The following is a 27,896-nucleotide window of genomic DNA, read 5'->3' on the forward strand; positions in this document are numbered from 1 at the left end:
AACATCGCACAATTTGGATTACTACCTGTTTTACGACATTAAACAATTCTGAAACCTCAAACTCACGTATACATACATACATAAAATGTCTACTTCCGTCACCTTCCTAAACACATCTTTTTCATAATGTAAGAAATAATAATATCCTTGAGAAGATCCTTGCAAGAAGATCCGTGCCGAGAAAGAATATTTTTTCGCGGAAATTCTTTACTAGAAAAGAAGAAAAAAAATATCGAAGACCGAGAAAGATGAGAAATTTGCAAACCAGAGATAAATTTTTGTAGACACGGCCAATAAATTGAAATGTAAACTTGTAAAATGATGCAGACGCCTGAATAGGATGGGCGAGCTAGTGGCGCTTCTGTTCATCTTTGAAGTGGGCGTTTGCGGTTGCTTCTATATATAAAACGTGACGAACAGGACGCAGAAGGCGGACGCCGAAAATTCTACCAAATATTTAATCCCCCTCGGAAGCCCGCGAGCCGCTTAGAAAAGCGTTAACTCGATTTCTTATCACGCTCTAATAAATCCGGAAAATTAAGCGTATTCCGACGATCCGCCTTTCGTTTTTGCGCCAGCGGACCCGTGGGGATTAAAATTTGCCGGACGTCTCGCTGTTCTTGGTTAACTCTTCGTCGGAATGAAATAATCGCGACTTGGCTTTTAAGAGGCGACTCACGACCGCGATGCGCCGAGAAACACGCGCAACGAGGAAGTAATTGTAGACGGAAGGGGGTTGAATCGCGATGCTAAATTGCAGGGAAAAAGGATTAGAGAAACTCGGTTAGGTATTCAGAGCATGCTGTTTTTTCTTCCTTTTTTTCCTACTACAATTTCTTTACTAATTAATTATTATAACTTTCCTCTCAACTATTTTTTGTACGAAATCTACCTTTTACGAAAAAGATGCTGGCAATTAATTTTTGTATATTTCTGTGGTCGCGAAACGACGAGCAAACATTTACGCGAACTTATACACGTATTTTATGTAGCTATTCGTGTCCATAGTAGTCGATTGTAGTACAAGGAACAAGATCTGAAAAAGATTATTATTGTCACATTTTGCATATTCATGAGGCACTAAATCGTCGTCGAAATTTTGATATGTTAATATTTTCACGCGTAACATGCCGCAGATAAGGATGATTTATTTTCTGTTTTCTCGTAAATACCATTTGAGATAATGTTGTTCGGTCAATTACGCGTTACATTAAATGTAGATATTTCATTCTCGATAAATGCAGCCCAATAAGCGAAACACGATTCAAGTTAACAAGTTTTATACGCGCATATTAAGTTGACATTACTACACTGAATAATTGATAATTAATAGTCTTCTATCCCTATTGATATATTTGCTAACCCAAACAAGTTGCGCTTTTATTCGCTTTTATATACTGGAAGCTGATCGAAGATAGTACATAAAAAATGATAAAACAATGGTAAAAAGGAGAACGTAGAAGCGTTTAAAAGAAGCGTATGGATTACGTATTAGCGCCTATTTACGCTTCGATCATAAGCCAAGGAATCTCGTTTTAAAAAAAGGCTCGCCGCATAAGCGTGTGTTGTCGCTTGCTCCATTTAAATGCAAATGAATCGAACACGGCCCGAGTAGAACAAGTAAATTAAATTCAGAATCAATAGTAAGTTTGCATATTCTTGCTGGAACGTCTGGTTAAGAATAAACATCGCGTCAAACTTCCTTTATCGTAGTTGAGAATAAATGTTTCGAGTAGGGTGTAGTGTAAGTTCATTGTATCCAAAACGCTCGAAGACGGAACGCGAATAGAACGGAATGAAGCGCTAGAACGAAACGTAGCGGCGGAACGAAACACAACTACATATATCACTAATCTTTAATTGATACGGGTCACGAGTGATTTAATGCTGCTAAATATATGGCTGCGCAAACACGGCTCGCTATCGGCTTCCGATCGAAATTGGGAAACGAAATATAAAAAGTTTTTTGGTCGTTGTGATATTTACAACGTCGAAAGAGACAATTTTTTCCTATTTATTTATTCGTTTACATAGCGGATTCCATAAACGTTTAACACTCGCGAATAAATAAAATTGACATTTGCTGCAGGACTGATAAATCTAGGACGGGAATCCATGGAATCTAAACAATACATTATGCGTGTATTTGTATGTATAAATAGTGGTGATAGTTTTTAGTCAATGAGCTTGACTTGAACCATTGAACAGATTCTAGGAAATAGAACAAGTTTGCACCAATTAAATATTAGGAAATATATTATGGAACATTCGACGAAACGATGACATTTTTCAGACAACTGACAGTTGATTATAGAAATGGAAATGATTCTTTCGACGTTGTATCGCTACATTCTGGGAAAAGGTTACACAAATATTAATCTAACTTACAATTCAAAATTATTACGTGAAATGTTGATATCGAACAATTTTAATACGATACACGCATAATATTTAACACGATACGCACATAGTATTTAACGTGTTGTACCGAGCAATTAAAATATCAAATTTCTGCAAATTAGTCATCGAAATCGCCTGGAAACTATCAAATATTAGAACGGTAATGTTACAGTATCAAATCAATTTACGCACACTATTGCAATTTTCGATAATGTTTTACCAAATGGAAGTATTTCACATTATCACGATATAATTACAATTCGTCAGTCTTTCCATCTACCGTTAAAATGTTCTTTATTCATCTCCCTTTTCCCTAATCGAAGTTGCAAAATACTTTTTCTCACTTACGCACATTTAATAACAATGACCAAATTGTAAACTGTCCCAGATAAATTAGACCCGTTAGACTAAATCCATTGAAATGGCATTTACACGGTATAACGGAATTCTTAATGAAATGAAACTCGTACTGGCTGGCTTCTGAATCTTCCATATAATTTTCTCAAAGGGAGTGTACGCGGTAAAATTTGCAGATTCTCTAAACAACGGAATTTCGCATGAAAGTAACTAAAGCAGCACGTAATTCTTCCTTTATAAATCATCCGTTGCCTCATCCGTGGCACGCGTTGTTTGTTGATGCTTCCTTTCTGCGGACAAAAATCGTGAAGCGTAAAACGAGCTACGGCTACGGGACCAGACGGAAGAACCACTTCTCCCCTCTCTCTGATTCTTCGCCGGTGAGTCTCGTGGCGTCTAGCGTGGTAGAACAGTCATCCGCGTTCATCTCGAACGAAACGATCGGTCGGGACGCGACCGGAAGTGCCCGTTTTCCGTCCGATTAGTCCGCTACCTCGCTGCTCGACCGTCGAAACTTTCGCTCGCGATTTTTCACCGAAACGTTTCCGCTAGAATCGCTCGCGGTTCCCGCCACGCGTGTTCATCGACAGAATCGCGGAACCATTGTCTCTTGCCTCGGTGAGAACATCGATTTTCAACGACGATATTTCACACGATGAAATATTTAGTTGGAGAAGTGGTTTCGCATTTTATCTGTACGGTGCTTTGCGATTTTTACGTAAATCCAGTTTTGATTCGATCGTCCTGTTAATGAAACTTCTGATATTCTGACAGAGTTTTCGATCGACGGATTAGATTTCGTTCGATCGTTATATCGGCGCGAGCTTTAGAAGATTGAACGGTGTTGTTGCGAACAGTGTGTGTAATAGGAGTTTGGATATTATTTGAAGAAAACATTTGAAGAATGGTCGTTTGAACGATATATAATTTTATTTACTCACATTTTCAACAATGGTGCGTTGATTTGTTTGAAAAAGCAGATTATTTTTCTTTGGATTATTTCGTTGTCTAATTTGATTTCAGAAGCTACATAATTTATTTCCAACGAAGGGAAAGAATTGTTGCTAACAAGCTAGGACAGCCTCCGAACCGCGCAGCTTTAATTAATAAAGTTCTTTCGTATCTCGAGAAGCGATAGAGACATTGAAAGCAACGAAATTCGTCATAAAAATTCCTACTTAGTATATAACACATATATTTCAGCAATCTCACCGTAACCGCGAATTATCGACGTCTAAACCGACCACATCATACCACCCAAACGCTATAATCATCCCCTCTCGGTACCTCCATTTGAAACCTCTGAAAGAATTTCTTTCCACAACGCCTTCATTTCATCATTACCATAACAAAGAAAGCAAAAAATCTGCTATAACAAACCACCAATTCCCTTCACAACATCAGCACGTTTCGCTGTCATGAACCCTTCTCATAATCGCTGCAACAGAAATTAGACGAAACGAAACCGGAAGAAAAGGAACAAAAATTCAGCGCGTTCACGGCCGACGGCGAAACATTTCACGCGGCGCGCAACCAGCAGGAGGGTCGCGGGAAAATTCATTTCGAGGAGAATTAATTCGAACCAGAACGGGTTAACAGCCGGCGGCGTTGGTATTTTAAAAATTACCAAGCCGGCTAATCTCCTAAGTCCGGCATTAAATTTCGCGGACCGCGCGATCACAGTTTTAAGTCGCGTTTAACGCGCGCGCGAACTTGCATCCTGTGGCCGGTTTAATCGGCGTCGAGGAAACCGCGATCGAGCGTTTCCAGCAGCGTAGCGCGACGCGAAAACGACTTTTTACCTGGGCAAATCCACTTGGGCGAGCGAGGAGGGTAGAAGAGTACGGAGGAGGAGGATTTTTCCGACTGAAAAAATCCACGATGTAGCAGCCGCGCGACGACTAACCTGGAAAAAAACCTTGTACGTACCGAGAGGAGGGTGTAAAAACTCGCGTCGTAACGCGCGCGTTACCGCGGACCATTTGGGAAGATCGATCGATCCTCGCGAACGCTTTCCGAATGATCGATGCGACGTTCCACCGCGTCGCTTTCTTTTTTCGCGGATAAAACGCGCTGAATTCGTTTGTCGACCGTGGATAAATCGTGGATTCTCGTTTTTTTTTCCCCTATCCTTCGCTGTTCTATGGTATTCCGTGACTCTGTGACAATTGCGCGTTGTGGAAGTTTGTTACGTATCTGCGCGATATTTACGCGATGGTCTTGAGGGTTGATTCAGAGAGGAAGTTTAGATTGGTGTTTCTGCTTTCGTAGAGAGAGAGAGAGAGAGAGTCTTGTTGATTTAGTTAGTAGTTTCAATAGGAAAAATTGGAGAGATATTGGTAAAATATGTGATGGGAATAACAAAATGATAAAATTATAGGATACGGGAGGACATTGACGAAGATGGAATGTTACCTGGTTGGATGTTAGAACTCCACCTTGTTTAGGTAGCTGGAACAGCTAATATCGTGCACTTTCGACATTTCTATCTCACATCGGCGATTAAAAGAATATTTTGTAACTCGTTCGGATGAAAATCGGATTTAGCAACAGGAAACACCACTTTTAGCTACGTACGTGAAGAGAAATTCACGTTGGAAAATTAGTTGTACGCAAGATTTAAGGTTTTAATTTAGGATTTAATTTATTCGTTGAACGAAAGAGTAAACGAAAAAACATTCTAATACTAATAATAAAATGTAACGTAACGTAAAATGAACCGATGGAATAATTCTATATGTAATTTTAACATTTTTAGAGAAAGGAAAGTATTAAACCGTACCTTTTTTTGCGACGAATATACACGGAAAACGGACGAAATAGTATCGTCTCAAATATCAAAAGTCAAAATGAGACCCATAAAAGTGATCCTTTACAACCAACGAACGTTTCGTGTACCCATCCCGTATATTTTTCTTCGAAAAAACCAAAAGCCCCGAAAAGGTAGACAGTGGAAGAAAAACGCGATAGAATAACTCTTACACGAATTTATTCGATCGCTTTCACGATCGAGAGGGAAAAGCTGCGCGTTCTCGTCGATGCGAAACTTTCAATCAAAGTTTCAAGCCAAAACAAAAAAGGAGAAAGAAAAAAAGGGAACCGAATCGGCCGGGACACGGACATGCTTTGCAAAAGTTGCTCGTGGATATTTTCCAGGAGTCTAAATTGTTAGTCGATCCACCGGGTTCCCGGTTAATTACAATCCGAACAAGATTGTCGTGTTCCGTTGAAAAGCTGATGGATAAATCGCGCGGATTTATACGTCGAGCGTGCGCAAAAATCATTTTCCCCAATTTTTCCTTTTTTAAGTTGGTACTCGTTCACGCATCTCGAATCGAAACTGTATCCGTTCACGCGTTTTTCCATCATTTTTGGCACACGAGCTTGTTTTTTCACATCGCACAGTGGAGTATTCGGCTTATAAAGCTGGCCAAACATTTTAAACTTTCAAACATTTTAAAACAAAGAAGGCATCGTTTTACATTTTTGTTTATTCCTAAAATTGTCTTTTTTCAAAGGTCAATGAAATTTGCAAACTTTTTTTAGCGCGACCGTCCGATATCCTGGCGGCACAAATAATGTTTCAGAAAATATTTATTTTATTTACGAACGTCCGTGTCGCGTTTTATTTTATAAATAAGCAATATACATTTTTCAATGTTGAAGAACGTGACGAAATCTCGAAAAGAACGATTCTCATATAAAATTGATTGACAACGTTTAAATGACTCTGCCATAAAAGACGACAGAGGAAATGGTTATTCGCTTATATAATATTTATCGCTTGTGGTTTTCATCCGTGAGCAAGTTTAAATTTATTAAGACAGAGACGATAATGTTGTAACAGTTTTCTGGACCAAATGCTCCACTTCGTGGCGAGTGGAGTTATTCCTTTGGAACCGATCCACCACTGTCGAACCGACAGTTAATTTACTGCTTTCACGCCGCGCGATTTATACAGAACGCGAGAAAGCGCAAGTTTATCGGCGACAAAAAATTATTTGTGGATCCACGTAGAAGAGCTTTCATCCTGATGTAAACGTCGACGCGATGGCGAGCGAGCGGTCGCGATGCATAATCCAGATTTGTCGCGAAATAAATCGTGAAACACGCGGCACCGGAATTTATCCCACCGATGAATCCGAATCACGCGACCGAATTCGTCATCGTAAAAATATTGTGCATTTTCTCGCGATTACCCGTTCCGGCAGCTCATAAATAGCTACCTCGTGAATTCAATTCGCGCGATTGATAAGCGTATTATCCAACAGGGGCGGGCAGAAGTGGATTCCGTTGTCGTTCAGGGTTTCCAGGATGTTTCTGTCAGGTGACGTGCATCGGCGACGATCGATTAACGTTAAAACCGAGCGAGCAAGCAGCTTCTTACGTAGAAATAAGCCAAAACTTGGAAAGTTTCTTCTCTCCACAATGAAATTTTCCAACGTTTCTTGTTTAGGAAATGTTAATCTTAGAAATTGATGTTTCGTCTACGAGGCGTGGCCGATTATTTATCGTTTATTATAAAGAGAACATTGATTGTTTTTTTCTTTCTTTTAGAATATACAGAGATATACAAGAATACGTAAGAATATATATAATTTGCAATTTTTTATGTACAACTTTTTTAATACTAGCTGTGTACAACTTTTTTTTTAACAAAATTTGTCACATACTCTATTATTATATTCGAGGCATGATTTATCCTCGAAAAAGTGCAGTAATTTGACTTTCTGATTTTACAATTACCAACGCTTTATAAATAAACGGCAAGATTATTCCGACAGGAAAGGCGATACTTATTTAAACCTCGTGAATTATTGACGTTTTACAGAGCAAAGTACTCTGTTGTTTTATGTCGAAAACGTCTAGATAAGATATAAAGTTGTCAAAAAACTGGGGTCGATTTTTCGTGTTTATTTAAAAGAAGTGACTTTTGCGTTGAAAAGTGTAATCGTCGAGAACTGTGACCATAGCGTTTCGTCGCGAACAGCGAGAAGGAGGAGCGGACGAGATTCGAAAAGAGACATGGCGAATCATGTGTGCCGTGCAATCGTCTACTATTTCCTGATTGTTTATTTAAAGGGTCTACTGCAATCCTTGAAGCTCTATTCCGGACATCCAGCGGATTTGGTAAGATGCACGGCCGACTTCAACGTGAGTACACATGCAATTTTAATAATATCGATAGTTGAATTCTGTTTCTTTATTGTTAACGTACGGTAGAATTTTGGATTGTGTCTATGTTTAGTTAGAAATATCTGTATAACTTTTGGAGGTCTGAGAAAGAAATTCGTCGATGACAAATTAAAGAAATCTTTCGTTCCGTTAGAATTATGAACTTTACACGGGAATGTTCTTTCCTCTATTTCATTCATTAATATTTGCTTCCTCATGCCTCCTTTTACGTTTTTCCAATTTCATTTGTTCAGGTTTCATTTGTAATTTTTTAATATTGGATATAGACTCAGTCTTCTCTGAACTTTCTTCGATCTTTAATTCCATACCTTTGCTTATCCAAAGAATCTTGTCACGTTCGTATTATAAAGTTACTCAACTTTTGAGTTGAGAAACGGATGAACGAAAAAGAGTAAAATAGAAAATGGAAAGTTCCTTCGTACGACTTTAACAATTTCTCGCAATGATGTACTTTCACCGAGATACGATTCGTTAGAAAAACAGTATCCCCGCTAAAATAATTACCGTTGGAACGAAAACAAAAAGGGGGAAAGAGAAAGCTCGTCAGAGGTCCAAGAAAATTGTCCAAGTATCCCATAGGCCGTAGGTCATCGGGGTCCAACAGGATAGCCCCAAGGGGTAGCGATGCACCGCGAATGGAACCCGGTGAGTCAGCAACGATAAATCGAGCGATTTATGAAGCGGCACGAGCATTCTCCGGGAATAATGCCGCTATCGATGTGCGTATACACAGGTGGCACAGGGACGAGGTATAGTCGACTCAATCATCTTGATCTCCGACGCTTCGATTCTCGATAAATCTTCGAAGAAAATCGATCGGTTTTCGTACTTGATCGAGACATGAAACGAATTTATTACTCGGCCTGTGTTCCACGGTAATTCGGTAATTAATTATTTTAAGAAAATCCGCGTCAAGAACGATCAAGTCAGATCCTAAGGCACAGATTAAAAATTTCTTCGATAAATCAACCAGTCTTTCAGCAACAAATCAAACAATTTAATCGAAATGTCGATGGATCTTCCTCGATCGATAAAATTCAAACTAAATAAAGCAAACGTTAAATAGCAAAACCATCGATAAATAAAAAAAGATGATAAAAATAATAAAATTTAAATACGCATATATTATTATTTTTCTCGCTGTGCCGATTCCATAAATCCTTCAAAATCGTAATTAATCACTCTCAATCCAACCGATCACTCGCGCATCAAACATCCACGATGATTCTACGATACTTCAATCTCGATCGCCTAACGAGCGAATCACGGCGAATCCTAACCGGATCCTAGCTGAAAAAAAAAATAACGAGAAAAAGACAAACTGCGTAAACATCGTTCCCTGTTTCAGAATAATAAAAATAATTTAACGAGACGAACACCCTCGCGTAGATACTCGCGTATGCGTTACTTGCACGAGCAAAAAGCGGAGAATCTCGTGAAACAAAGACGCGTGCGAGTGACACTTCGCGCGTGGATGAGCGACGACGATTTATTTAATTTGTCAACGTCAGTCAGGCCGCGTGGCACACGATCGGGAAATCTTCAATCAAAATATGACGAAAGCGAGACGCGACGCGACCCCGTTTCAATCGTAATTAATTTCGATGCCGGAGGAAGGGTGGGAGATTGGTATCACGCGGATAATTCCGTTCCGATTATAGCCGCGATTTCGTAGAGAAACGTGTTTCACGTATCGCGAAATAATTATTCGGCCGTCCAGCGAAAACGGCTAGGTATTTATGGTGGCGATAATATCCGTCATAAACGGGCCGATTCGTCGTTCGGCACACGTATACACGCGCGTTTTTCACCCGAATGCGCCGCCATAAATCGACTAATTAATGAATAAATAAAGCGAAAACAGGTTCCACGATACACAAATTACGTATTCCGTTTAAACGTCCCGCAGAATGCCAAGAACAATAATCTGTACGTGTTTGACGAGTTTCTTTTCTGTCTTCATCGACGGCGTTGGTATTGTGCAAATGTGTATCTTTTTTTTCTTTTTTCTTTATCCGAAAGACGAGTTAATTATATTTTAGTTTGGAAGGTGAAGTTTTCATTGGATACTATTTTTAGCACAGATTATCTATTCTTTAGTTGGTGAAACACTTGCTACGTTAGTCTCTGGTTTTGTTAAAACTTTTAACCTTGATGGTAAATATAACTTGTGAAAACCACGCACTGTTTGCATAACTATGAAGTGTAAATTTCGTGTAACGAGATGAAAACTTTTTTATTGTTATTTTATTGTTACTTATGAGAATAGATGTATCCGTTCGTTGAATACCGTGATAAAAATATTGACGTTAAGTAGGATATCCAAACTATTCGTAATATATAGTAAGTAAAACAAGAAGAAACTTCGCTTAGAATATGAAATCATTCCTAAAGGCAAAATACACGTAGATTTACATACAATTTCCATTTAGTGATATAATCGAATCAATATCCGATATTTCGAATGTACAATCAGTATCGAATATTTGGAAATTCTGGAGATCTCAGTCCTGTTAATCAGCTCGAAAACGAGAATAGAAAGAGACGTCTGCGTGACATAATTGATTCAGAAACTCTCGTTACAGCGTATTATAACGTCACGAAATAACCGCGTTTCGGCATCAGACGGTAAAATTAACGTCATTCCGAATTTATGCTTGGTTCAGACCGTTCGCTGGCCATCAGTTTTCACGGTTGCCCGCGTTTACATTAACACATCCGCTTGATAAGAAGTAATAACGACAGCTCGAACGCGACACCATGATTTGCGAACAGGATTGTTGCATCAGATGCAACAGGAAATTGCCGATAAAGTGAAATATCCTGTTGTCGCTGTATTTATCGAATTTATCAAGAAACGTGCAAGCTAGTTTTACGTTTGTCGATTTAAACACTGAACATTCTTTTCTTTTCTTTTTTTTTTTTTCGTCAGTCTTTTATCCCGTCGAAGATTTCAGGGCACTTGGAAACTCTTGAAATGAACCGTTCGAAGGACTTTTGTGGAGAATTTTCTGAAATTTTATCTCAATTTTGTTTCCTGACAGCGCTGTAATTGTTTTTATTGGTAAATCGACGAAGATTGATAGTTGATCCGTAATTGGGCAAAATCATTCTTTGTGTAATTTAATTGAATTCATCATCGTATCATTACGGTAACGTGATCGATTGTTTGAAATTTGAACAATTAATTAATTATTAACTTAAATTGTATAGAAAATGTTTTCAGCAATTAGCTTAGAAAATATTGTCAGATAAAAATAAAATAAAATTTTGATCGACGATAGAAGTAGCGTATCCATCACTGTAATAATATTATTTATCTCCGAGACAAATATTTTAAAGGAAAAAAAAGAAGGTTTTAATCCTATTTTACAATGAATCGTCGCCTTTTTTTATCGTTACCATTATCGATACATCTTATACTCAATTACGGTTTACGCGTGTTTCCTTTGGCTCGTAATTTAGGAGAAGATTTATCACGATTCCACGTAATTTTGGAGAAGTTAAATTGTAACCGTTTTCTCGTTAAGAAGGCCAACTCGAGTCGCTGAAATTCTGATGGCTTTTGATGCAATTTCACTCGCGAGCCGCGCGCGTACTACAAATATCAGTTGAAATGCATACAGACACAGTTACCAGTTTCCATTGAAACATCGAAGACTTTTAATTATTGTTTGTACAAGTGTCATACTGAAATATTTTAAATTACGCCAGGCAGATTACTTTTGCTTCAAAAGGGTACGAAAGGAGTATATTATTATAGAAAATTCGTGATAAAGAAGCGGAGATAACAATGGTCGCTTATTTCGAATAACTTATTTCGAATAATTTTATAGATTTCTTTTGACAATTACCTTCTCCCGTGCTAGATCATAATATTTCGCGGAATTTATTTATCCGCGATATTATTTTATAGAAGAAGTAAAATATTCAATAATGGAATATAAAATTTTATCTCAAAAATCCTTGCATTGTTTCACCATTAATCGAAATGAATTTGTTTCACATACGTTGATCTCACTGAAAAAATATCCATTTAGAATAGACTTTTTTTTCCGTAACACTTTTGATCGAATATATTCGAGATTTCTTCAGTATCTTTCGGCATTCGTCGAATTAAGTACCTGAAACTTGGCAGATTTATATCCCTTTGGAATTTCATGTTTAATGACGAATTGGAACTACTTTGCGGACAGTGAAAATGAAATATTTTATTCATAAAGGCATAGACGTAGACGGTGAAGATGATTTTAGATTATAGACGAAAAGGGAAATGGAAAGAGGAAAGGTAATTTTAGTGCGAATCTTATAACGACAAGAAGCATTTGTTAATTGTTAATATCGTCGTTGATTACTATGCCATCGGATTATATTTATCACCGAATCAAATAATTTTCTACTAATATTAAGAACAAAGTATTTAAAAGCGTTCAATGTGTAATAAAAAGACGTATAGCTGTAAACGATAAAAAGAGCAGACGAGGAACCGAAAAGGAACAAATATCGAAGAAGGACAATCAGCGCGGAAATAAAAATCGAATGAAAAGCGTATATCCAGCTCGGAATCGTTTAATGCTAATTGCTACCAAAATCGAGATGGCTTCATTAATACCGGTTCATGGCAATGAAGTTGATAAAAGAAACGAAACTCGGAGTCGGAAGAACATTGAAGACGATGACGCGAAAAGAAAGCCGCTCGTGTCAGACGAAGAGAGAAGAGTAAAGTAGTGGAGACTACTCGAGACTAAAAGTTCTCGCTCGGAAAAAAGCAAGAGAACAAAAGAAGAAGGAAGAAAGAAAAATGAAAGAGGAGAAGAAGAAAGATTTTGCTTCGTCGATCAACTTTTTTCTATCGAGAAATCGAGAAAATACCTATATATTATTCTTGGCGAAGTGGTCCCCAAAGGGAGTGGCAAGAGTTGTTTCTAGTTTAATTCCAGTAATTCGATTTCCATTAAACGGTTTCACTACGGTGTGTACCCGACGATCCTCGCGGGAGTCGAACGGTAAACGAAAAAGATTGACGTGGTGTGCGAAAAGAAAGGAAAACTCCGGTGCGAAAGTTTGAAAAACGTGACGGGAAAAAGGAACGTAAAATTACAAAAGGCGGTCACTCGATGTTTGCCGGTGAATTAATCGGTTCTCGAACAGAATTAAAATGGCGACATTCGGGGAATATCGAGTGGTTTCCTTTTATCCGGCTGTTATTAGATTTGTTGCTCGAATAGTTGCCGCGTTTGTCCGCTTTCCAATCCACCTTGAGCCTGGATTTTATCCGATTAGACAAAATTTGTTGCCATCCTATCGTAGGAGTTATCGTATCAATTTTTTATAAGAAATACCAACGATTTTAAATAGAAACGTGTGCTACTGCTAAATCGTCTTACAAGAAATTGTTAACGTCACATTAGTTGACGATCAATTCGAAATCCTTGTACGAGAGTCTATTCTACCAAAAGAATTCATTTATCTGAACGTGAACTCCTATTGCACGAACGAAAAATCGTAAACAGTGGAAATAACTATTGGTACGAGTCAATGAAGTATCGTATAAACTCCAAACAGGTTCGTACGACAGAAATTCTACTATAACTCGCGTATATTTGAGTCACGTGAAAGTCTAATCAACTCCACTGATGATAATCGTTTGATTTCTCTGAAGAATCAAACATTGATCGGATATTCTGGTGCTATACCGAAGACTTTTTCAAAAATTGTTCAATTTGTCTCCTGAACGATTAATTTATACCTGTATTGCATAAAAATTACTTCCATTTCGTACATTTCTTTTCACTTTGTACGTTAAATCGTTCCCGGTCCTCCCATCTCTAAGCTACTCTATGATTGAATAACATAAAATTTACGATCCATTGATACGAATCATGGTATGAATTATTGCTCTTTAAAATCATAGTATATCCATTAAACGTGCCGAAAAGAGTATCTTAAATCGGCGTCCGATTACCAAGTTTCACGATCGTGTTCCCGTGTTAATCTGCTAAACGAACTCTTCGCTAATTACAGGTCCCTGATGTAGCTCAAATTATGACTTATGATTTGATGTCTAAGCTGCAAGTATCCGTGCCCTTTGAAACGGCCCGTTAATCATGCGATCCGCCCTAAAGTTTACTCAGCTTGCCTCTCGATTACGTAAAGAGCCCGGCTGAATATATAGCGGCATCGTGACACATGATCATTAAGGGAACACCATCAAACTTGGGGAATATCGTATCGCGTGTAATAGTTTTCTTCTGTTACACATACAAACGCGTCGATGTCTTAAATATGATAATGGAAGTAAGGGGTTCTTTGTTTTATGTACCGAAAGACAGAACGTAATCTAGCAGTATCGTATCCGGTGGTTCATTGGAATTTATTAAAATTTAGCGTATTAAATATTATGTGACATGAACAAGCAAAGGTTCAACGAAAAATACAAAAATCTAATCATCGTTAAATATCACCTCTAATTCACAGTTTGTAGTATATACGATTAAACGACTAATCCAATGCGCAGACCTGATTTTTATGGGGCATATTTGCACGAGCCACGTACCTTAAGCGAAATACCTGGCGAATATCGATGCGTCAACGAAGCATCTCCGTGAACGAATCAGAATTACGAGAAAATATGATTCGAACAGAGCTTCGATAAATTAAAGGAGAATTCAGATTTTGGAGATTTCAGCGTGCTTCGATAATCAGCTGTACGGAAGCATTGTCTAAATTTGCACAACTAGAACTAATTAAACGATTGCATTTCGCAAGAACACCATTATTTAACCTTTGCTTAATTTCCTATATACTTTTATTGTAAAAAAATTTGGACAAGCGAATACATTAGTAAAAAAAAAACAGTTATGTTAATAGTAAGATTAACAGGTAATCTGGAAGAATACATGTCAATGATAGTGAGAAAAATACAGATGTGTGCGGTTAAAAATTAGGATCAAGTGTAGAATACTTTTGATCAGAAATTCATTACAGGATTGAAACGGATGATACGTGGATTTTATAAAATCTTCCATGGTTCCGCATTTTGGACGCTGATGACGTTAGAAGAAGATTTAGAGCTCGACTTCTCCGAAAACTATCTAAATATTCTACGATAATAGCTGGAATTATACCTTTGCAGACAGAATACCAAACAATTTCCAATATTATTTCGAACAAAAGACTCGTTTGAAAAACAAGGTATAAATCGACGTTCGATAAAATTTTCCAGTCCGTTTCAACCAATTTTCTGAAAAATCGACTTTTTCTAATTGTGTAGTTCTTACAACAAACGAATTGTGTGTATATCACAGTCCAATACATTATCTATACGACAGCACATACGTACAATGGTTTTTCATTTCAATTACAATGAAACAGAATAGAGAAATGGAAAATGCAACGATTGTGGAAAAGGAACTGCGAAATTGTGTTTTAATTTAAAACGAGCTACGTGATCGATGCGCACAGAATGGAGGCGTATGTTGGCACTTAAACTACTTTTTCCCCGGACTAGTACTCGGAGAGCAGCGTTTGGAAAATCTCGATAATCGGGCCGTGAATAATCAAGCCCGCGAGCGAATGCGAACGATGAAAATTGGAATGATAAACAATCGTTTCCGATAGTCCATCAACCTTTTTTTAAAGAGACGTTGCTATGCTCGATCACGTAAAACTTCGCTGTTTAACGGAGCATTTGTGTACATTTGTATGCATCTGTATTCGTCTGCATGTTATGCGTCACATTTGCACCACGGAAAAGCATTGGAAAATTCAGTCGTCTAAAGTGGAAGACAAGACAAAGTTACAACGCGTGCAAGAAACAAAGGACCAAGCATCGCTTTTAGCAATTTGGAGCATACGCTTTTGCTGAATATTCGCTTCGATTGAAAGAATAAATCGAATAGCCGTGTTCAAATTTTAAGCGGAATTCGATCGTTTCTAGCTTTTTAATGATCGTTATTAATTTTGTTTCATAATCATGCAGGGTGAGATAATAAAGCAACGATAAAATTATTACGTTCTATTCTTTTCTGGCTTCTAGTGCCAAATATTGCGCTATGTTACAGAAGCAACATCTGTTGGAAATATTAGTAATACGTGTAGTACGAGTAATCAATGCTTGGTTGTCACTCGATTCGCTCGATATCAATCATCTGTTCATGATTGAACAGGGAAAAGAAGACATTGACGCTGCTTCGTTCTACCTGAAATATTACGCCTTTCACAATGTGATACAAGAGAGATTCGAACGAAGCTATAGGTAAATGAACATAGCTCATACACCCGATTAAATTCCAAACCAAAAACAGTTAATCCTTTCATCATCAAAGCGAATCACAAAATACTGTGCACTTTATCAAATTTTTTCAAAGTGTTCATCCGCGGTTCTATTATTGCCACCCTGTAGAATCGACGTTTTGAATCTATCCATTCATATTCATTCGAATGCCATTGAGGGAGGGAGATAACGCGCTTTATCCAGTTCGCGTTAACGTCACGTTTTTCGCGTTGTAACTCATTCGTTTTCGCGCGAAGATCCACGGGATGACAATCCCGATAGCTTGATCCGTCGATTCCCACCGAAAGAAATATCCGTCGAGGATAGTAGATTTTAGACGCAAAGCGGTATAACGTGACAAGTACAGAAATTGTGACGCCCTAAACGAATCAATAACGAAAACAGTATATGCTTGTATCATTACGATAAGCTACGATATTTTCGATAAATCGTTTAAAAATTCTTCCGTGTTCCTAATTTTAGAAAAAACTTCTGTAACATTTATCTATTAATGTAAAAAAAGATTCTTGTATCTTGATAGAACAATAGGTAAATTGTTTTGTAAATCGTTCGATAATCTTATGTTTGCCTCGCTCTTATCCAGTATTTGATTCCTTGGTACACAATGGATTGGAGAAAATGCAAAAATTATGAAAACTGAGTCCAATTATAATATGTACGGATCTAGTAAATAACCTTCTGCTTCTGTTTAATTATTTTCATTTCATTTGACGCGGAAAAGAATTTCATCTTCATGGAATAGTATCATAACTGGCGTGATCGATGCGCGGATAATTCATAACCGGAAGCAAAGGTGGAATTTTTCAGGCAACAACGAGCTCCTCATCGCACCCGCATTTTCAGCTTCATTTCTCCCCGTCCTCGAGATCGTTTCCCCTCGACTTTCACGGTTTACGAGTTCCCTTCTGGTCTCTTAGTCGCTGCTCGACGCAAGTGAGAGACGAAAGGAAAAAAAATCGTCTAAAGGATAAAAAGCCGCGAAAAAAAGTCAAGTATGCTGGTGAAAGAGAAGAGATCAAATAAGTTTAGACAGGGATTAGAAAAAGAAAACCAGTGAAATGAGGTAAAAGGAAGGGAATGGAGGGTGAAAATGATGAAACGTAAAGGGAGGAGAGATAAAATAGGTGAAAAGACACGAACAGAGAACGAAAAGGGAAAAGTTACGATTGTGACCGAGTTGTCGTACTTGTGAAGCCTTGCGAGACTTTTGACGACACTAGACACGAGAGTATAAATGCGTTTGCAGCTCGTGCACGACGTGGAACTGCACCGGGTGTAGTAGGCGAGCACAACGCAAATTAAATTCTTTTTTGCCAAAACTTCCATCGGCCAAAGAATGGCCAGTGTTGCTAGGCTCCCGTGTCTCGTTTAATTCGTGTTCAAGACACGGCCAATTTAAACGCACTGCGAACTATCGCTTGTCGTTGTGTCGAATTTTGGCGAATAGACGTTGCGATTCTAATTGTAAGTGTTACGTTACGAATTACAATCGAATTACGAATATTTATACATTTGCGAATCTATGCTACTATGACGACAATTCCGTTTTATCGAATATCGATCTGTGTTCTGGAACATGGACTTGCATAAAATTGTTATAGAGTCTCGGAGCTAATTTTACGACGTTGAACTTTCTATTCTGGAATCTTTCGCTCGCAAACTTTTACGCGTACCCTTTGAAACTAATGATAGCCAAACATCAAGTTCTTGAAAAATTGAATATCCTCCGAGAAATTATAGAGTAATAAAACAGGTATTTTATGAATAAAGAATTCGCGAATACTTTTCGAAAAATATCAAGCAGGATGTGCTATGAAAGAAAAATATTTAAATTCCCCAATTTTGAATTTGAAAGGAAAGTATATCGGGGAAAGAGATTATCTCTCGATAACACCGGTATACAAATGAATATGTATGAATAAGTGATAATTCAAAGAGCAGGAATAACTTTTCCGTACGTTTTTTCATACATACATTGCATATATATGTAAGTTTTCTCTCGAAGATTTCGGTTCAAAAATTAGTCTTCATCCGTGACAAATTGCTCTAACGAGGATATCTACGTCTAAGGAATTATATATCTAGAAGATCACGTCTGAATAATAAACATATTCTTCCGATTTCAATTTTATTTGGTGTCTAAATACGTATTTTAACTTGACAGTTGAAGTGGAGACTTTTGGTAGATGCATATGCAAACTGCTTAAAAATAGTCGAAAATTACTATTAATTACATGAATAACGTTGTGGCAATCGATAGTTTCAAAATATTCAATCGCACATGACAAAAATATATGTGTAATGGCGCTCCAAAAATGAGAAGATAATTTTGACGTACTGAAAGTAAAAATGTTTTTCCTAAAAGAAGATAAGGAATGTTACTTGTCATATATTTGTTCTCTATAGTTTTCATATTATATATGTCGAATTGTCGTTTGGATTTCGAGCGCGAGACGATTCTTCGTTAGCATTTGCCATCATGATGTTAATAAGTAAACAAATGCTTTTAATAATATTCTTGGGTTCTGTAACGAATCCACGGTCAACGGGAAACTTTCTGTACGTTTTAATATATTTTTGATAGCACACTGACACGTTCACTCAGGCACAGGGTTTCTCTAAGACTAACTCCAAAACGATGACAGTAAACTCTCCAAGAAGATTGCAAAATAAAAGACAGATACAGTTACATATATCAAATACATATCGATCGGGAATATCAACAAATTCCCAAGCGCCGTAACTAGGCAGTTCCACATAAACCAGCATTGCTCCTGATCAAGACTTGATTGTTTATACAGCGTATCCCTTAACACTGGAACCTCCTTTGTAAAACATTTCGTTCATCCCGTGACCGTGGCCACGTTCGGCGACCAGTTATGTCACCCCGAGCCCAAATATTGAGAAATCTTCCAAAAGAAAGGCTCGATGTCTCTACATCTCCGACATATATAAATGTTATACGTATATTCGACGTTATTCGATGACATTAGGCAATGCAGTTACGTTGGATTCAACCACCGATTGACGTTGATCTTTAGTTCTAATTTACGACGTTCTACTCCATGGAATGATATTATGTGGCGGGTTGTTGCATTCGTCTCAAAGAAACGAATAAAAATATGTAGGGTCCCATTAAAAGAAATTAACTTGTCTTTAACATCTCCCCCGCTACTACAGCTACAAGAAAACATATTTTACAAAAAAATTATTTATACCGCCTAATGCCCGCCTATACCACGCAACTTTTGTAAGAACAATTTTTTGATAACTTTGATTCCTCGAGAGACGTTTCACCGTTTCTACAACAGTTGAACGAAACACTCTGTATACGTACGTATTTATATGTAGTCTAACGCGATTAAATAACTTCAAATGTATGTAATTAAAAATTGAATCGCGATTATTAAATAATTTCGCAGAGACACGCGACACATACACGACACTTACACACAATACAGTTTTTAACAGAACAAAAATGAAAGCAAGAGGCAAACAGATTATTCGAATGTACTCTATGTTGTGTAAATCCAACTGGAAAACTGTTCTTTTTTTTTGTATTTTACGTCCATCAAATCTCTCAACGGGCTGACTCGACCAAAGTGAACAAATCCTCGTTTGATATCCTATATATTTCTCTGTGACAAAATAATACATCCGGCTGGAAAAAATACTGATTTATTAAATTCTACGCAACTAACCGAACGAAATATCTCTGCTACTATGCCACGATGGCGGCGTAATTTAAACAAAAAAATCCTGAACCGCATAGATGAAACATCGAATAAAATATTCCCGAACATCCACTTGCTTTCAGCTTGACATTTCCTATGAAAGTTACATCCTGTCTGACAAGCTAAATCGATATGTTTTCTAAATTTTTTAATATCGAGAATACTGAGAACATCGAGAAAGATTGGATTGCAAGAGATCATAACATCGCGAATAATTAAAATAAAATTATAAACAAAACATATATGTATACAAAGAGATACGCGATACCTTTGTGCTGTTTTTTTTCTTATTTTTACGAACTTTGATGCCTTTCGTACAATTGATTAAACCATCTTCTGTTGTCATTCACCGACAAATCAATTGAATATTGTGTTATAACGAGAGACAGGAATTTTCCGTGGACCTCGGTTTGTGGATAAAATGTCCATCACGAAATGTCGCGTATCGAATACCTCGTGGAAAAATATTTTACTTCGTGCTGTTCGAAATGACATTGTTCTTTTTTTCTTTTTGTATGTCATGCACATTGCGCAGCGTTAGATACGATACGCGAATGAAACTGCGATAAAATTTACCGGTGCAGGAATTTGTTACGACGAAATAAGTCGAACTTGTAGAAATATTTTACATGAAATTGCACATTTTTAATTTCTTAATTTTGAAAAACATCGTTCTATGAAATACTAGCTCGATTAGATCAAACGCGTGAAAACCTCGAAATTGTATGAAAGGAAGGAAACATTAAACGTGAAACTCATGAATTGTGAATTATATTAACAAAATTGTTTGTTCAATAGAATATATCAAATAATATTAAAATACAAATATCTTTGGAACTATTATTATAATTTTGTTTGCATGCGAGAGGTAAAAATTGTAATTCGCAACGATCGTTTGCTTTCATTCGGCGTTCAGAAAGTAACAATTAAATACGGTAAAGCAGAATAATAAAATGGTGATACTATTACTATTGATACTTATACGTGTATACATATGATACTAGTACCATTTTCCTCTTTCAGATATAAAAACTCCACGAGAAACCATTCCAAACATCATCTCAGCCTAAAGTTTCCATTATCCTATCCCAGAAACTTAAAATTTCGTTCGATCGTAAAAAAAATCGTGCAAAAATAAGATACGGGGAAAACACGACAGTGGAGGGTTCTCTTCTTTCCGGCGGTAGCTGGTTCCCAGTGTTACGTACGCCGGAATATGAATAACGTCGACCGGAGGATCTAGGAAATTTTATTTCACCGCAATGCTATTACGAGAGACTGGTCGAAAAAAAGGCGTACCAAGAGCCAGACCAGGCCCGTTGCTCCTACGAGCCACACCAGAGGCGTTCTATCGCCACAGAGGCGAGAGATGTTCATGAAAATTCATACTAATAACGATAATTCAAATTTAAGCTTGAACCTAGTAATTCGGCTGGACGATGAATCCTGGTCAAAAAAAAAAAAGAAAGAAAAGAAAAAGAATGAAAGAAGATGAAGCGGAAGAAGGAGAAGAGGGAGAAGAAGAGAAGCTGAACGTTACAGAAGATCGTTAGGAAAGGATCGATCGATATCTCATGGCGAAGGCGTGAAAATTGAGCGGTTCGGTGAGTGGCCGGTGGCCAGGGACCAACAACGGAAACAAGAGCAAATCGACGAGGTTCGTCGAGATTGTGGTATTGTACGCGAGATATGCTCGAGTTTCAGGTTGCAGCTAGCTTTTATTCCGTTTCGCTTCGTCCGGACTACCACGAATCGAGGGATGATCAACACGAAGTAGGCGAAATTTCGTTATTAGTTGAGAACTGCGGAGCGTATTTATGAAATTCCAGGTTCAAGCTGGAGTGGCGAAGCAGCGTCAGATTTTACGGTGAAAATATATTCCATTGTTTTGTCGATAATGATCGTCATTGTTCTACAGAAAAAAAAAAGAACGATTTACTTCGTTGCTAAGAGACCGAATGATTGCGTTCGTGAAACTCGATTCGCGAGTAAGAAATTGAAAACGTGAATGTGTCTCTTCCTTGTTTAATTTGATAAGGTGATGTAAGTTTGCTTGCTTTTAGATGGTAATTTTGCCTCCTCTGTGATGGAAAAGCCGAGTGATTCCAGTGGATTTGGCTAACAGGAATTCTAACTTTCGACTTATCTCTCACTGTATAGTGGTATATAATATAGCGCTTTACAAGTTCTTCTACATTTCTTTCCTGTAATATGGGTCATAAAATATTTGTCAATTATAATTGAAATTATTCGATCGATGGCTTATACTGTACACATATGAAATTATTCTTTCTCCGCTGCTTTCGCTCTGGAAGAATGTTAACGTTATAACCCCTAATGCTTCCTTAACTCGATATTCTAGCCGTATAGCTTCTTACGTAATTAGTCTCGCAACATCTTCCCTGCCATTAGTTCATGATGCATATAAATCTATGTTACGTCCGCTTTCGCCGAAACTGCAAGCTCATCGATTCGTTGTACGTCGTAAAGCGATATATCGAAGTTGGTAGCTATTATATGAGTCAGTGAATATTGGACACTGATTAGTGATACGAATTTCACTTACAAGTAATTTACGGTCTTGAATCACCATAATCAAGCGTTATACCTTATCTTTATTCTTTATGGTCGATAATGGAACAACAATTTTTGATAAAGTTAATCAAATGGTAGAGATTAACTGAGAAGATTAAACAGTAAATTTCATAAGTAGTAAATAAGAATATAGAAAAACTTAATGAAATTGAAAATACTGAAAGCAACTCGAAACTGCTTCGACCCGTGTTTTATGTAAGCTATAAACTGCATTTTAGAATAAACTTGAAATCCTTCTCTTAACTTTCCTATGAATTATAGCTGTAATAAAGACTTTTAACGCCCTATTGATCGCTTCTGAACGAACGAAAATTAATAAGTTACTAGTTACATGAAATCCTTCGTCGAACGAATACGAAACTAAAGGATCCATCAAGGATCTATTTTTACTTTATCATTATTGTATTTTCAAATACAAAATTCAACTATTTCAATATCTTATTAGATGAACTAATAGCGTGGCGATAATAGAATAATATTCTTGAAAATGAAAGCTTTTTCCATGATTAGCTAAATTTTTGATTACTTCTTCCTGCTATGCTCGACGCGCTTAATTTTCAAACAATCACAGATAACAAAATATACGATATTTTATCAAATTGTTTTATTGCAAAGGATGGGTATAAATTTTCATATATAAAAAATTAAGCGTGCCGGTTTTGCCGGATCCATATAAATCCAAATGCAGCAGCAAAAAGTAGAACTGATTTGAAATTAAGACAAATGAATCGCTATTAAAATGCAGTTGTTCCTCCCCTCCCCCTCCTTCCCTCCTTTACCCTTTATCCTCTCTTCTACCCCGTAAAAATTAAAATTATTATGTTCTCTATATACGGTTTCGTAGGGAATGTCATATAAATCTCGCGAAGGAGATTAATTCATTTCAACTGAAATTATTTTAATAGCAACTGCAGTTTCTCGTGAAATACGTCTTCGCGAAGTATGCATTGTGCTCTTTAGCAACTCGAAACAAGTGCGACTACGATTTATGATATTATACGAGTGCAACATGATATTTTATTGAGAAATATTCCTCTCTGATTAAAGAACATACGTAATCTCTATAAATTAAAAATTTACGGTATTATATATATGTGTGTATAGTATAGAATAAGGATAAGCGAATTAAAAATCGTACGATTTTAAAGAAGAGTTCAAGATGATTTACGTACATCGTAATATAGAAATAATTTTGAAAATTATTTATCTGTGTTAATTTAACACATTTCCAATGGACGATAAACAATAAACGCGTCAAGTAGAAAGCGGAACATTAAATTACAAAGAGTAACAGGTAAAAATTATTAGTACGTTTTTAATGGAGATGCAATCAGCAATGAACATGTCAAGCACAACACGGAACTCTGCATTAAAAATAGAATAACAAATAGAATAAAGTACAATTTCAGAACAATAACGACCTCTGTATAAACGACCCGACAGGAGTCTTCTAATAGCCGATAAATTGAACCGTGATATGAATTACATGACAGAAATACACGAAAAAAACAAAGAAGGAGAAGAAGAAGAAGAAGAAGAAGAAGAAGAAGAGCGCGAAATTGTATTATGATGCACGTAGGTAACATTTAAATTGGTCACGGGGTAGAACGATATTAACCTCATTCAACCCACATGCCACCATGTGGCCGCACGAAATTCATATGTATCTTTCTCATACGTGATTCGCCTTTTAAACCGATCTATGATATTTTCCTTTCCTATCTCTTTCTCCCTCTGTATATATATATTTCTTTCACATTGTTGCTTGTATCGAATTATGGCTACTTCGTCTATAAATCCTACGGTGTATTCTCCTATTCTTTTCCCTCCTCGACTTTGTAATTAATTGAATCAATGGAACGTTGCGTTCGAATTATCGCGGACAATGAAAACTCTTTGCAATCCTTTGTGCGATTAATCATTGGTCTGTTGATTTTCAGAATGGAGTTTTAAGAATGCCTTTAATAATTTGACGAGGATCGTTTCTCTCGTTGCAATTTGCGATAACGATACTTATTTCTAGTTCGATGAAGAGCAGCCTCGTACATTTTGCCACGTGTTAAAAGCGTTTTTAAGCTTGCGAGATGGAACCTCGTTGACTGGCTTGTGGACCTCGTTGACTGGATCTGGATGTTGTTGATCGAGAAATTAATTATAGAAAACGCGTGTTTTTTTTTTTTTTTTTATTCTAACGTACATCTTCCGCCTTAAAAGCGAATTTCTAAAGGGAAATTTTCGTTTATTAAAAATTTGGATCGACGTATTGTACTAAAACGCGAATTTCTAGGCAAGTGTAATGACAAGGAGGTACTATAGATTCTTTTAGCTCCTTGGAATTTATATCAGACGGTTTTATATTAGATATTGTAACTTCGTTACATGGAATTTTTATGACCAAAAGTATGTCACTGAAACAGTGCTTTTCCCGTGATTTATTATACAGGGGGTTCTTTCTTTGCGTATGAAAAAGGTCAGTACTTAATTGCTTCTATTCAATCAGAATTTCTATATAAAGTAAGATGCCAACGATTGGTCAAAGATCTGCTTAAAATTCAACATTGAAATTCAATAAAACAGAAAGATAATAAACTAATCATCCTACTTACGAGATTACGTTACTTGAATATCAATTATTGCCTTTATTTACACGAAATTCCAATATCGAGGGGACTCCCGTCGACTTTTGAATCATTCGAGAAATAAAATGGCACGAACGATCAAACAAAAGGGTTCGTTGGAAGTCATAGTCGTGAAGAGGAGGAAGAGGAAAGTTCACGCTTCTTGTTCCCCCGAAGGTGTCGAGGGTTTTAATTTCATGGGACGTTAAATACGTTCTCGAAGATGAAAGAGAAAAAGAACAAGAAAGAGATCGTAGAGCATAAGAGAGAGGGAGAGAGAGAGAGAGAGAGAGAGGTTCGGGAGAAAAAAAAACGAGAGAAAGCATTCTGTGGCCTTTGGAGTGTAACGAAGATCATTGCACAAACTTCTTGAACCTTTTATGATTCTCGATGTTGTATTAATTCCGATGGGTCTCTTTGTTTCCTAGACAAGTATCCTAATTTATTCGATGTTCAAATTACTTCAAGTTTTCTGCTTAATCGAAGATTCTTATCCAAATTCTTATGAAAAAAGTTTCTTATTTCCTCTTCGCATCGCGTAATTCTAGATTGTGTCTTAACGTTACGTTAGGTTCAATTGAGAATTTGTTCATATAAAATTTGAAATTGTAACATCCGCATTGTGGGCACAAAACATTTCATAATTTTCTTATTCAAGCACAGTGACAAAATAATGTATCCATTATTTAGATATTGTTTAATTACGAATTTGTACGTGCGATGAAATCCTGAATAAGAATACTACGTGATAAAATTATAAAATGTCAATGTCGAATATTGATTGTCATTTTATCTGTTGTTATTTTATATGTTGTTAATTTCGGTTTAAAATATCCGTATACATGAATAATATCTACTATACGATAAACACGAATACATATTTCATCCTGCTGTCACAACGATGGGAAACGCGTTAAAAAGAAGTTTTCAATTATTCGGAATATTATCATTCATATGGAATAATTTTCAGAAAAATATTTCAATGGAGACGTTGAATCGTTTAAACGATAAGAAGATCTCATTCAAATAAGTTGCCGCTTCTTTTAGAACACGTGATAAGTACATTGTTCCTAATTCGAATTTCCTCGTGCCCCATATTCAACTGTCGATGGTCTACTTCTAATTATGCAGTCACCGCTGAAACCTTTCCACTAAAAGCGTACATTTTTCAAAGGAGAAATTTCATAGAATTTCATCCAACAGAAAAGAATACGCGGTCATATCGGTTCTTTCGGAAAAAAGAAGAAGATGGCGTCTACTGTCTTTTGGCTTGAATAATTTCACCGTCATTTATCAGTGATTGAATTGACGAAGTAAGTCATTTATCAATGGCCTTTTAACCACCGTTAATCGTACAATATGACTAGCAAGTTGTCGATTTTAGTAATTTGAAAATCATTGACCATAGTTCTTAAATGTTCTAAATTCTAACAATTTCCAATTTACGTGCACTATCTTGTCGATAACAAACGATTTATCGATAAATTATCGCAACAGAGTTTGTCAACAATTTGCTCGTGAACAATCAACTCCTATAGTTCAGCTATTCGTCGAACGATATAGTATTATAGTACAACATTAGATACATTGCAAGATCATATTAATAAATAAATAGCAAACTGAAGTCTTAATTACTTTTGTGCCATGACTTATTAGAGAAACATAATTCATTAACGAGCATGATTATTTAATAAATCGAATTCCTATAATAAGTCGTCATTTCAGGACGAAGTATACATGTGTATCGATACGTCGTGATTTATTATTGTATCATAAAACCATCGAATCGTCGATAGATTGCGAAACATAGACAAAATGTTGATTAATCTTTTCATCTAGTACATTATTGTTTATTTATAGGTCGTGACATTTATCAGTAAAATTATTTATGTGCCTAAATGTTATAGAGTCAGCAAGAAATTTATAAAACTATTATCTAATGAATCGTACATTTTAATACTTAATAATTAATGTTTTTATAATCAATTGATAGATCATGAATGATATATATATATATATATATATATATATATATATTAAAAATAATTTATATATACTTAGAAAAAAACTATAGATCATTAACACGCAGTGGATCAACAGTGCACTACAAGCATCCCCTATATTTCGTTTATTAGTGATGCATAATTTATCACTGGGTCGTAATTTATTACACGACGATGGAATATTAATGAATTCTGAGTGATCGCTATGCAATCAGTTGTTAGTAAATTATAGCTCATACACAGGCCCGGCGTTAATTTAGAAAATTAGGCATGACTTATAATGAATTAATCAAAAGCCAGTTAAAGATCTGGAAAATTATACCGCTGTTCTACCAGCTAGTTAATTTAAACAAAGTCAAATCCTGCCCCTTCAAGAAACGCAACAAATAAAATTGGCACGAGTATATGAAACTAACAATACATTTTCTAAATTTCATTCTAGCCTCATCTATCGTCGATTAAATTAACCTAAATTCATTTAGCAAGCTCAAAATGAATTCATATTGCGCTACTTCGTGGAATATTTCAAGAATGTCACGAATTCAAAATTGAAAATGACAGAACTCTGTGTGACGATATTAGTTACGTAACATTACAACGTTTCACTCAAATTTGGTACGATCGATGCACAGTCAGTTTCACATAAACAATCACCGCTTTGTGCTTTTCCCTTAATATCTATAATTAATGGCTGCTC

The 27,896-nt window shown here is 36.6% G+C and overlaps 1 protein-coding gene across 7 annotated transcripts in view; it reads left to right on the plus strand.

The window, feature by feature from the left end:
- The window catches only part of LOC126917452 (collagen alpha-1(XVIII) chain), a 343,182-nt gene that overhangs the window by 268,968 nt on the left and 46,318 nt on the right, over positions 1 to 27,896 (plus strand). For 6 of the 7 annotated variants that reach the window (XM_050724316.1, XM_050724318.1, XM_050724319.1 and 3 more), the window contains exon 6: positions 7,840 to 7,911. The exons of the other annotated variant lie outside the window; for it this stretch is intronic. In XM_050724316.1, coding sequence (XP_050580273.1) covers positions 7,840 to 7,911 — 72 coding nt within the window. The remainder of the gene's footprint in view (positions 1 to 7,839; positions 7,912 to 27,896) is intronic. 7 annotated transcript variants of the gene reach the window in all.

This window comes from Bombus affinis, chromosome 6 (genome assembly GCF_024516045.1).
Source record: "Bombus affinis isolate iyBomAffi1 chromosome 6, iyBomAffi1.2, whole genome shotgun sequence".
Lineage (NCBI taxonomy): Eukaryota > Metazoa > Arthropoda > Insecta > Hymenoptera > Apidae > Bombus > Bombus affinis.